At 41.3% G+C, this 13,333-nt stretch overlaps 1 protein-coding gene across 3 annotated transcripts in view; it reads left to right on the forward strand.

Moving 5' to 3' along the window:
* Window positions 1–436: 436 nt before the first annotated feature.
* TMTC4 (transmembrane O-mannosyltransferase targeting cadherins 4) overlaps window positions 437–13,333 on the forward strand; it is a 52,686-nt gene continuing 39,789 nt past the window's right edge. For 2 of the 3 annotated variants that reach the window (XM_035557078.2, XM_035557082.2), the window contains exons 1-5: window positions 437–537; window positions 2,436–2,651; window positions 7,636–7,749; window positions 7,840–7,955; window positions 9,942–10,158. In XM_035557078.2, coding sequence (XP_035412971.1) covers window positions 2,490–2,651; window positions 7,636–7,749; window positions 7,840–7,955; window positions 9,942–10,158 — 609 coding nt within the window. In that variant the 5' untranslated portion in view covers window positions 437–537; window positions 2,436–2,489. The remainder of the gene's footprint in view (window positions 538–2,435; window positions 2,652–7,635; window positions 7,750–7,839; window positions 7,956–9,941; window positions 10,159–13,333) is intronic. The other variant, XM_035557081.2, reaches the window with a different exon arrangement.

Genomic DNA, 13,333 nt, shown 5'->3' on the forward strand with positions numbered 1-13,333 from the left:
TTTGCGGTGGCTCCCGAGCACGGCTGCGTTACGGACTAGCACCTCGCAAGCGAAGAGTTTCACGTACGCGCTTTAACAGCACAGCCTGGGAATTGCGCTGGTTCAGCTGCTGCTGGCCCCCAGGCAGCTGAGCCGGACGGGTGGTGGCAGCGGGTTACGGGCGACAACCGCCACAGCCCCCCCGCGGCAGCGCTAACGGCCGCGCTAACGGTCAGCCCAACGGTCAGCCAGCCAGGTGAGCGGGACGGCGACCGCCCGGAGCCGAGGGGGGCGCTCCGCCAGCCCCGCTCTCTCGCCCCGCCCCCTCCTCGCGTCACCGCCACCCCCCGCCTCCCCCGCCAATGAGCGGGCGGGGCTGCCCCGAGGGGGCGGGGCGAAGGAGGGGCGGGGCGGCGAGGCGACCAATGGGCCGCGGCGGGCGGGACCAAGAGGCGAAGCGGCGGCGGCAGCGGCCCCTCCCCCGGCGGCCGGAGCGGCGGGCGCTCCCCGCGAGGGGAGTTGGGCGGCGGGCGCCGCGCGGGCTCCGGCTCCTCACAGGTAACGGCGGGCGGGGACCCCGGCCCCAACCCCACACCCCGCGACCCCAATACCCCGGATCCCGTCCCCGCTGGGGGGGGCTCGCCCTTTCCCCCTCTAAGCGGCCGGAGCGCCGGCGGAGCTGGACGGGACAAGGGGATGCGACACCCGTGAAGGGCCGTTGGGACCGTTAAGGACCGTTGGGGCCGTTAGGACCGTTGGGGATGCGGCGTCCCGGGGAGCCCCCCCCCCCCCCCCCCCCCCGCCTGGGCGAGCAGCGGACCCCCCCCCCCCCCCCGAAGCCCCCTTTCTGGGGGGTGAGTGGCAGGGAGCCCCCCGGGCGGGGGCTGAGGGGAAACTTTGCGGGGGAAATGGGGTGAGGGCAGGGGCGCGTTGTGACCGGGGGCTGGTCCCTCTGGCAGCGCGGTGTGCTTCCCTCTGGTTAACCCTCTTGTTCTCAGCCTTATCTTCTCCCGACGACCTCAGAGCACAAGGGTGGGTTAGTGGGAGCACAGAGGTGGGTTACTTTGGGAGGAGGTTTTGCTTTTCTTTTGCTCCTAAAGTGGCTGCCCCGCTAAGGAGCTCCGCTCTTGCTCAGCTCTCACAGCTCCGTGTGCCTGGCGCCGAGCTGGGGAGCGCTGCTGCTGGTCCTCGCAGCGAGAAGGGCTGCTGGTGGCACAGGGAGTACAGCCTGCCCGTGGGCATGGGGGGGGTTGGGGGGGGACAGAAAGCTGCCAAGCGAATGTCTTTTCAGCCCTGATGGTCGAGTCTGTTCGGAAAGCCGTATAGCTGGAGCTTTTTCCTTGGTTAGAACGTTAAATGCAATATATTTAGGTGTGCAGCAGTAAAGCCGGTATAAAAGAGACAGCAAATAAGAAGAAAGTTAATAAGTTAAGCTTTGGACTCTAGAAATTGTGAGGCTGGGCTCCGGTATGTGCCTGTCATTCATGGAGCTTGCAAATAAAAACTTCATGTGCTCCTGTTATTACTGTAGTTTCCCGTTTGTAACCTCCCCCCCTGCCATTTACAGCAGCACTCAGTAATAAAACCACTCTCAGTACTGTGGGAGCAGCAGAGAAGCAGAGGCAGCATAGCCGCCCAGGCAGAGGGCTGGCTTTGGAGCATCAGATGACACCCTGCTGAGTAAAGGTGGCTCGTGGGTGGGTGAACTTCCAGTCTTGGTACCTTCACACTGGTACTCAGCTCAGTGCTGTTGGGTTGTGTGGTCGCTCTCATCTACCTCAACAACTATATGTGTTTGATGACAGTAGTGGAATTAAGCCTGTGCTGCACTGTAGGTGTGCAGCATGATGTGGTAAATGTTCCTTTGAGCCCTAATTATGTGATATTTGTTGTCTCATTGTTTGAATTGCTGAGATTTAGGGCCCAGTCTCTAATCTCCCTGTGATGTCTGTATGTATTCCCAGTATGGGCTATATGTAAGACTAGATCCCTTAACTCAATGGACTTGGCTTGAGTTGAGTTCTTTTTGCAATTGCTTATGGTTTGTTTTTTTTTTCCACTCCCTGTAAGGAAATTACAGTGCTTATCATTCTCTTAAGAATTTTGTAAATGCTCCACAGTCCCTGTTATGCCCTACATGTTACACTTGAAAAGAATAATAAGAAACAGATAAAAGTGACTTGCTCAACATTTTAGAATTTATCTGTGCCAGAGCTTTTGCTTAGAATTTCAGAATTTCTTGGCTTTTATCTCTGTGTATAGACCGTGAGAAATTGTGTCTGTCTTCCAAATTTGAAGTACAAAATTATGTTTTGGTATGTTCTGGTAATTATGAAACACAGTAAAATAAAGATATTTGGTTGATTGAAATTTCATTTTTTTTCTTCCGACCTGCCATGTTATTATTATTTTTTTAGTCAAATGTAAAACTGTGCATTTCTGTATATTCCTTTCAGATCTGCAACCAACATAATGCTGAAGCTCCCAAATTGGAACAAGTGTTTCACAGAATGGCACAAGCAGAACCTAATCTGGACCATGACATATCATGGGTTCTCCTTCCGTCATACTGGGCTAAAATTGTTGTGGCATTAATTTCCTTCCTCTGTTTTGCTAACAGCTATGATGGAGATTTTGTCTTTGATGATTCTGAGGCCATCATCAATAATAAGGTTTGTCTCTTTTGTTTTGTTGTTTTCTTTCCATTTGACTTAAATGGTAATAGGAGAAGAAATAATGACAACAATTTAGGTAGGCCCAAAATATTCATCCTAATGGAGAACTTCCTTCTGATATTCCCTTTTTTGAATTTTATTTTTGTTTTTGTTTTTCAAGTAAGCCTTGTTTACAGTTGACGAACAAACTGTGCAGAAGTGTTCCACAGAAAAACCAGAAGCATGAGTAAGCTTATAAAAAGTCTTATTCCTAAAGATATTTGAATAACTTGACCTGGGTTCTAAGGCAAAAGCGGGAAGAAATTAATCAGTTTTTTCTTCCCTTAGAATATGTTACCTTTAATTTTTTTCCAAATGAAATACTGTGCTGGACAAGTCTTGCTATATGGTCAAGGGGAAGGGATCCATTTTGTTAAACCAAATGGACTTTGTCTGCTTGTCATCTAAGAAAGCATCGTCCAGGGTTGCAGTGAATTTGGATGTGATGTTTAATAACACTTATTCACAGGGTACCTGTATATCAAGACTGCCTACAGATCTAATTTTATGCTCATTTCTAAGTAAGAGTATGCTGTAGATTTTCTAATGTCCATTGATAGTAATAAGAGAATTTTCCATTATTCCCTCACAGTGACAGATGAATAAAGTGTATGAATAAACTGGTTGCAAGATCACTAAGTGGCTGTAGGGTGCAGGGGTTCTCCAGCTGTGGTTTATACCATAAAAATGTTATAAGAGCAAGGAAAGCTGCTTTTTCCTGTGCTCCTTCTGCAGTTAATATTCCTGTGATGGCAGTGTTTTTTGAAATAGGGGCAGGATGGTTTTGTGCTCTTTTTTAAAACTGATCGTAGATGAAACAAACAGTTCTTGAAATACTTAGAAATTAACTTGCGACCCAAACAAACCTCTAGTCACGATTCTTTTCACTTTTACTTTGAGCAGCTGAGTGTCATCAATTGTTGAGACCCTTCATAAAATCGCATGTAGCGGTTAGTGGGCCTGTGGCCATGAGTGGGTCATGGTGTTGCACAGCAGCTCTTACGCTGTTCTGGAAGGTACTTGTGACGGCTTTGGAAAGAGAAGCACAGACTAAAATGAGTCATCCTCGTCTGTTGATTCTGTTTTCCCGATGCTATGGGAATAGAGGGAGGATAATTTACAGAGACTCGTACATCTAGAAGAATACAATTCATGTTTTTTGACCTTGCACAAAATTTAGAGGCAACTTAACTGCAATGTGCATTTAAGAACTTCACAGAATTACAGTTTACTCAGACAAATCTATATTTTGATTGTGTAAGTCTTCGTGCCTTGAGTTATAAATGGATGGGGGAAAATATATCTGTCAAATTGGAAATAAATCTCAAAGCTCCTACAAGAATACTATCAACAAATTAACAACCTACAGTGACTTTATTTTTGGCATTATTTTTTAAATTACCCAGCTCCTGGGAACGTTTCGTTCTGCAAAGTTTCATTTTGGGACACAATTATAATATTTTAATTTCCTAAAAGCACAAACAAAAGACTGATGGTGAAACAAGGCAGGTTGGTTGTTCTTGTAGAATTTCCACACTTGTAATCTTTCTCCGTTTCTTCGACTTTGTACGTTTTGAAGTGTTTCAGGTTATCTATGCAACACAACAACCTGCACCAGGATTATAGCTGTTGGCAATGCTGAGAAATTCATCCAATTGCTTAAATAGATTAATTCTTACCTAGTCTGTATGTTGAAAAAAAGACTGAGGCTTACTCTATTTTTCATATCAAAATCTTCCAATATCCCTTGGAAATTAAATGAGATTTTGTTGACAGTACCATTTTAACATGGGTCAAACAAATATAGGGAAATACAAAATCCACAAGAAAAATGCAGAGGCAGTGAGCATTTAATTGTGAGAAAGAGCATGTAGCAAAGGCAGGGGTTATTGGAAAAAAAGATATGGCCTATTTTGTTCCTGCTCAATAGGAAAGGCAGCAGGTAAAATAATTTTGTAGATTTACTGAACATTACCTTATCAGTATTTTCTTGGGTCCCACACACCAACATTTTTGTTAATTTACTAGCTCTCCCCCAAACCCAATCTTTGATTATTTATTTTTTTAAACAAAAGATACACTGTTAGTTGACCCCATGCTTACCATGTTGTGGAACAGTCTGATATTAGATAATAATCCCAATAAATGGGGTATGAGGCTTTTTCCAAGTTTTGTCATTTTACGTAGCGTTATTTTAAGTGGTACACAACAGTGGTTTTTTGTCTTCATTTATTTGCTTACTTAGCAAGTCAAACAGTTGTATTAAGACAAACTTTCAGATACGATTTGTCTTTTTGCATAAGCCTTCATACAGAAAAACCTGACCTTTCTTCAGGTATTGAACCCTGCTTTGTGTAGGCTGCTGCTAATCAAATGTTTAGAGATTCTTTGCTATGTACTTTGATATGTATGATAGAGAAAATCATACCTAACTTTTAAACAGTTGTGACTCAGAGCAAACAATTGCTTTTTTAGGGTAAGTCCACTGTGTGGCAAAATTGATGTAAATAACTTTCTCTAACAAAACTTAGGTACATGAACAATCATAGAATCATAGAAAGGCTCTGGTTGAAAGGGGCCTTAAAGACCACCCAGTTCCAACCCCCCTGCCATAGGCAGGGGCACCTCCCACCAGACCGGGTTGCCCAAGGCCTCATCTAACCTGGTCTTGAACACCTCCAGGGATGGGGCATCCACAACCTCTCTGGGCAACAAGATACATGACTGAAGCTTTCTGAGTCAGAAGGAAGTATAATCTAATCACTAAATCATTCCAGGTATTCAGCTTTTCCTGTATCCTGCCCGTTGAAGACAAGAAGACTGATTCAAGATGAATGGGAAATCTAGCCTTACTCAACTCGAATATTTCCAATCTCATGTTATTACAGTTATCTGTGACATGGAGGACATACTTTTAAAATTGTGCTACTTCCTTTTAAAAAAAAAAAAAGAATAAAGTTTCTTTCATAGTCCATTCCTTAGGCAAACATGCATAAGGAACAGTGCTGGGACAACAGTCTGAGGGCTACACTGCCACCAACAAATCCCCTGTGCAGAGTACAAAGGCTGCAATATCTGCTGGTGTACAACCCGGTCCCAACTTGCCCTGGTAAAAGCAGGCCACGTTGATTGATTTAGTGGACTGCTGGTGAGGTTCACTCCTTCCCTGAGAGTCAGATTATCGCCTCGAGGGTTTGTGTATACCAGTGAGGAATGGAACAGGAATTTAGGTGCTGAAGGCCAAAATTGCAGTCCTGGGAGCAGAAATAGCTAAGAAATTCTTAGCTGTCACTCTACAATGCAAACATCTGTGAGGGACTAAAGAAGTTTTGCACCTTGATAATTCTTAGGCCAAAATAGGATCCACTTTGTCTTGATTTCTTGGGATTTTCTGTGAGAATGCCTTAATTCACATCTGCAGCATGGGACTTTTCAAAGACTACCATGTTATCTTTGCTCTTTTCTGCATATTTATTAGTAACCTATTAGAGAATGCTTCTCTTCATTTGAGAGTAGGTTGCAAGATTTTTAGCCTACATAATTGTTTTTGAACTTCTTATCTAACACTGGCTAAATTTGATCAAGTGATAGAAATAAATATTTTTCTGTATTTTTGGAGGGATAGAAGACAATGTATTAAGAGAGAAGCAAGAAAAACTCAGTTATTTTAAGTTCAGTTTAGCAGTGACCAGGCAGTGTCACCCCAACACTTGGGTGTACGTTGGGACGAGCAGTGGTATATGTTGGCTCTTGCCTTTCTGGCAGACCAGAAGTCCTACCTAAGGATGAGGTGGAAGGTACTGGAGGCCACAGGAGGCTTTCAAGATACAGTAGAGGCAAGTGGGATGGTAGCAGTGTTTGAGAGGAACTGTGGTTAGTGAGATGAGGTTATTACAATGGGGCAGTCTTGTATGGACATGGAAATGTAGAATAAGTGAGACATAGCACGCCAGGCTTTGTAAGCCCTGTCAGGGCTTCAACAACCTGATTTACCTGCTTAGTGTTGTTTGGATTGGTTGTTTGGACTGTTTTGATTTGTTGGTCTGTTTAAAAAAAAAAAAAAAAAAAATTAGGGAGAGAAGGTGGGGGTAGACTAACTTGGGTCTGAATGCAGGTGTAATACCAGCATTCATACGAAAACTGTTCATTAGCTGGTACAATTTTGTTCATAGATTCTGCCTTAAGTGTATTTAACCTTTGCGTTTGCTCTAGTATGAATTGGTACTTATTAGAATTTTCCCCAGGGAAGCAAGAGAATAGGGGGTGGGTAGAAGATAAATATGTTAGATTGAGCTTCCCAGCTTGCTCTCAAAGAAAGCTGAGGATGCTACAAAATCAATTTCTTTGGAAAGGAGGCTTCCTTATTTTTTTCCTCTCCAAAGTGTGTGTTTTCCATTCAATAGTCAGGTTATTTGGATTTTTCCATTATGAGCATGGTTTAAAGATAAAAGGAAAGAGTATACTTATCCTTTGCAGTGTTACGTTTTTTTTATAGGCCCTGACCCCACCCCAAATTAACATAATTCATTCCCTTTTTTAATCTTCTGCTATTAATCTTTTAGAACAGTATGCAGAAGAATTTGCTTCTTGCTTTCTTGCATTAAGGATTAAAAAAAACCAAAGCTATTTAAATAGTGTTCTGTGCAAAGTAAGGCTTCAGAAAGGGCTAATTGTTGTTTTCTATATTTAGTCTCCTTGCTTTCTTGCTTTCACTAATAGTTGACCTTCTGACACTGGTAGAAAAATAGCTATTTGTGACAGTTTGTACTTCTACTTTGGCCTCTTTTGCAAGATAACCTAGACCTAAAATCAAAGATGTTTTACAAAACTATTAGGTAAAGGTTCTTTTATGTGCATTATATCTCAATTATTGCACCAGATTATCAATTGATACGAAATTTAGTAGAACTACGAGTATTTATGTAGTTATGTCTACTTACAGAATCCAAGCAACATGACCTTCATGATGACAGGCATCCAAAATTTGACCTTCATTGAAAACTTGGGTGCCTCATCAATGTCAGTAGTGAGCCAACAAAACACTGTTATGTCTGTGGTAACATGAGCTTGTATTAGCTATAACTTGATTGTGCTATAGCTGCTTTGAACCAAACTGAAATGTTAAGAATCTGATGTTTTATTTCAGGACCTCAGGGCAGAAACCCCACTTGGTGACCTGTGGCATCATGACTTTTGGGGTAGCAAACTCAGCAGCAATACCAGTCATAAGTCGTATCGACCACTGACTGTCCTGACTTTCAGGTGAGACTTGTCATTTAGCTCCAGGTCTGAAGTTTTTTAACACATACTGGCTTGATTGATTTTAGGGAGGAGGAAACAAGAAAAGGGAAAGAGGGGGAAAGGGGAGAGAGAGAGTGTCTGGAGGGAGTTGGCTGCCTTTCCTGAAACTGGTTACCTTAATCTCAAATAGAGTTTTGATTTTTAAATTGTTTCTTTCTTGAAGTATGTGTTATTTTGACATTTTGTATTTCCTTTTAGAAATGGCGTTTTGTTTACCTTGGTAGTAGGAGCGATATGGTTGAGGTCACACATTGATGAGGTCACATCATCAAGGAACTAGATGTGCATTGCCTCTGCTTAGTCATGCTGCCACTTATGCTGCTGCTGTTTTTTTCTGTTCTCTGCTTTGCTAGTGACCTGTTGGATAATTATTTTTTATATAAATAGTTTCAATCCGATGTGGCCTTTTGCTACTAGGTCACTGAATAGTTTCCCCCCTGATATTTTTGCTTGAAGTGAGTGTCTGAGAAAAAGATGCTTAGCTAATGTCTACTGCTTGCCCAAATCCTTGTACAAAAAACATGTAGCAACTGGGCACAGTAATGCAGAGAACATTTGAGAACTCGGCCATAAGCTTCTTTACTTTCCCCATACAGCCCTGTGTTGTGGGACCCGCTGCTACAGAATGTGGAGCTGGCACCGGTTAGGCAATTGTGTCCAGTCTAAGGCAGAGACTAAGTGATTGGGGAACAAGTATTCCTGTGCTTTCTCCTCAGATTCAAGCAAAAGTTTGGACTCGAGTTCAGTGTTAGTGTTTTAAGTACTTAGCATAATGGATTTCACAGTCTTGTTAGGGTTTCTTCGCATTGTCACAGAGGAAAATATATGACTGAAGAGAATGTGTCAGTGTCTTAAACCTACTAAAGCTTTCAGTGTATTACACAAGCACATGCTTTTCTTTCTTTTCAAGGTCTCTGTGGTATATTCCATCTTCAGTAATATTCTGGTTAGTTTAGAGAGAACTGGTTTACAGTCATTGCTGCATCTGAAAATACAGACAAGCATGTGGAGATGGTCCATAAAATGCTATTTTTTTTTTTTTACAAGTACTAGCTTCCTTCATTCCCCAAGGTCTAATTTTTATGTGTGTCACGTTTATAACAAGTTAGGTATTTTTAATAGATTTCACTAAGTCAGATGCAGACTGGCCAAATGAAGTATATAAAATCCACTACCCTACTGAAGTGTTTGTATATCTCACCTAGTGGTAAAAGCACACAAAAATAACAAGGTGCTTCTCCCTCTGCATTTTGTCTCAAAGTTCCTATCTTGAATAGGGTCTTAGACTGAATTTTCATTTACACTTCTTTTTGGTTCAGATACTTGCAGGACACCTGTCTCTAGGCAGTCTCACAAATTAGTTACTAAGACTTGCTACCTGGCTACTTTCTGGATTGATGCTGGATTGTACCCAGTTGGTTTCCACATCATCAGTCCAAATGCGAGGACATTTTTTCTGCTAAAATATCAGTGGAAATCTTCGTTTCTGTGCATATCAGTTCCCTCACTACATGGATTTCTTTAAAATAGTTCCCTCAATTTGCTTGTGGACACAATGTCTCTTAAGCCCAAGGTATCCCCCAGCAGGCTGGGTTGTTTATCTGAGGGACACTATTGCATTGCAACATTGAAGTCATCAGATCTAACTTACCATAGGTATGATTAATACAGTAGTATTAACATATGTCTTTGGAGACGATAGGTATTATGCTAAATATTCTATCCCATGTGAATACATTTGAGTAAAGATCAGGATGGTGTTTCTAGCGTGCCATGGTGGTGAAGTGGTAATACTATGCGTGCTGGGGGTTGCTTTTATTTTTCAGCCTTTGGGGGTTCTTTTTTGTTTGTTTCTAATATGATCTTTTAATCGAGTTTGGTGGGGTTTTCTGTTTGCATATCTCTATTTATGCAATTCTTAACCTTAATGCTTTTGTTTGTATACAGAATTAATTACCTTTTTGCTGGAGGCTTCTACCCAGTTGGTTTCCATGTCATCAATATAATACTGCATTGTGTTATCTCCGTGCTGATGGTTGATGTGTTCTCAATATTACTGGGTGGGCTGCAATTCACTAATAAAGGAAGAAGGCTAAACCTGGCTCCAAAGACATCTCTTCTAGCTGCTTTGCTGTTTGCTGTGCATCCAGTACACACCGAATGTGTAAGTACTGAATACTTGGCTCTTAAAATTCATATCTGAGAAGTTCTTGATCGTCCTGACTAATTAGTTCTGACATAGCCTTTTACTCTTTTTACGTTGCTTATATATATTCTTAATGCTTCTCTCGGTACTTGTCTTATGAGAACAATCAAATATAGTTAGTGCTTCCAAAACCTTGTAACTCCACAGGGCTGGACCTTATTAAGGAAGATAAATTAAATCATTTAGGTATGATAACTAAAGAAGAATAGCTGTAAACTACACTGTTTTCCTAATTACTGGATTAAGAATTCATTACTAGGAACATTAGTACATGAGCAGCCACAAAGAATGGAAGACAAACTGAATGCAAATGGTTAACCACTTTTCAATCTCATTTGCTTTGATAAAGAGCAGGGAGTAAAAATTGGACTAGGGGTATTACACAAACTCTGTATGTGACTATTAGAATACTTTGTCTAGTTTTGAATCCATGCTGCAAGGAGGACACTGGGAGAAAATGGAGAGGGCTCAGAAGAATTGTGGAAATGATTAAAGGATTGGAAATCAACCCATGTCATGAGAGATCAATTTCCATGGGTTTATATTTTTAATTTGAAGGAGAAGATTAAAGGACTTTTTTTTAAATTACAGCCTCTAATTGCGTACATAAGGAACAGAAATCTGATAGTAGTGGGCCCTTTAATAGTGCAGACAAAAGCATAACAGTGGCTGGAAGTTGAAGCTGTAAAGATCCTGAATAGAAAGGTGGCATGTGCATAGCAGCCAATTAAAATAGCTGACCAAAGATCAAGTTGTTGTGTGGAAATTCTAGTGAAGAGGATATGGTTTTCTTAAAAAGCTCTTTTGCACTCATAGCTAAGAAAGTTTTATGGCCTTATGCTGGTGGACTTGCTGGATTTGGTTCCTGATTGCTTCATGTCTTGTAGTTATGAATACATGACATAGAGAGTAATAGCAATGCAGGATGATACTTTTTTGATTTTTTTCTTTTTGGTTTGGAGAGACTAAGCTACTGGAAAAGTACTCACTTCTAGTACTACAAATGAACACTGAATTCTCAGTGCACGTTATTCTATATATATGGTGCTGATTTTTCACTGACAATAAGCCATGGTTTTTTTTTTTTTTGGCCCTTTTTCATTCCCCTTGTACATGATTGACGGGGAAGAGGTTACAGAAAGCTATGCCTCTCAGCTAACTAGGGATATTGCATGTACTGGACGCCTAGAGATAGTGGAAAGCTCTGTATTTGCAGATTCTGAGGTTTAACCTCACTTTATTTGACAGTGTAGCTAAAACACCCTGCAATTTGTTCTCTGGTGTTTGCTTGCCTGCAGAATAGTTTCTTTGTTAGAGCACCTTATGTTAGTCAGACGGGTTCGTGGTATGTGTTCTCCAAAACCAGTTTTAGATGTCAAAATGAAGTAAAACAAGTCCTCGGTGCTTTTGATGTTTTGATATGTAAAGTGAGATCTCACTTGAGTCTTATCCATTGTCTTGCTATTGACTCCTTTTTTAATATCCATAATTTTATTCTTCATTCCATTTGGCTCTAAAAATTTATTTAAATCAGCAGGCAGCTTGTTGTTGAGACCCTGGTCATGTCAAATAAATCACAAGTGATGTGGTCTGTCTGCTATGTGAGCTTTGAAGACTTGCATACGCTTTGGGCAGACATTGGAAGAAGAGGAAAAAAGTAGCGTGCTTAGGTAACATGTCTCTTCTAAGATTCAGGAGCTGACAGAGGCTTGTAATCATTTACACGGTGAATGATAAATCTTGTTGCACGGTAACGATCATGATACTGCTATGGTTCTAGCATGAATGCATGTCAGGCAGCATCTTAAAGAGCATTCCTCATCATTTTAGAGCTGTGAGTTTTAGGTACCATGACATTCTGGTTTTGAAATGAGATGACATATTTTGACATAGAATTGTGAGGAATCTGTCTGTTTGCTGCTTTAGTTTTTGGTATGTGCAGTACAAAACAAACTGTCATGTAAAACAGATCTTGAAAAGTTAAGTGCATTCAGAAGCTATGTAATAAAAACATCTGTCATTTTCATTTTTCTACATACAAATAAACACTGCTGTGGCACCGTTCTCTGTTTTAAGAGATGTTTATTCTGTGTAACATTTGATGGATGAAAGACATAAGATTATGCCTGATGCTAATTTAAAACTATTTTTCTGTTTACCTGTTAGCAGTGATTATACACCTGATTCTGTATCCGAGATGAGAATATTGTACATTTGGAGTCATCTGAGACCATATGTGTGTTATTAGCCCCGTAATCTTTGTTATAACAAGTTAGCATTTATTTTCAAATTTGCCTCATCTCGCCAATACTTTTATCTTGTTAGTTGAGAGCAGCTTCTGAGACAGAATGGCACTTCATTATTGTCACCTTTCAAAGTACTTCATAGCTATTTAATTGATTCTTATAACTCCTCTACAATGTAGAAGAAGCAGAGAAGTTATCTGGATAAATTAAGAAGTTTTTCCGAACTCAGTTTAGGTATCCAGGAGTTTCTCCTTTATGGCACTCAACTGAGGCTGAGGGTAAAGCAGGAAGGAGCTGCTTCTGTGGATTTAATCCTACTCTCGTATCTCTACATTTTACTTTCTCCCTCTGAAGTTGTTTAGAAACATCTGTTCCCTCATGTCAGACTGACCAAAAAACAAAACAAAACATCTTTTCTGAAACGAGGGTTAGCAGGTGCTTTTAAACTAAATGAAGATACAGTTCCCTTTTTACTTACCTCTCTTGCCCACAAAATGGGACAACTGGCATAGTACACAAGAATCAAAGTTTCTGCTTTTGTGCCTGAATCATTACAAACAAAAAAACTGTAGCTGTCCTGCTTTGCTTCTGAAAGGCCTCTGTGTACAGCTTCTCCAGGAAACATGGAACTCAGAGCTTCAGTAAGTAGACCAAGTCTGAAAACAAAGGAGTATTTCCAAGTTCCTTGCTCTGGATGTACGTTCTGGTAAAGCCCCAACATCTGGACCTATACAGTCCCCTGCCACCCCCCTGTGCCATGATTCACACAGTAAGTTCATGCCATATTCTGACATCTGTGTAAGTGAGGAATGAAGATCCAAGGATGTGTCATGGTGTGCCTCAGCAAGTTATTGTAAATACAGTTTAAAGGCTTGAACCAATGCTTG

This window comes from Cygnus atratus, chromosome 1 (assembly GCF_013377495.2).
Source record: "Cygnus atratus isolate AKBS03 ecotype Queensland, Australia chromosome 1, CAtr_DNAZoo_HiC_assembly, whole genome shotgun sequence".
Lineage (NCBI taxonomy): Eukaryota > Metazoa > Chordata > Aves > Anseriformes > Anatidae > Cygnus > Cygnus atratus.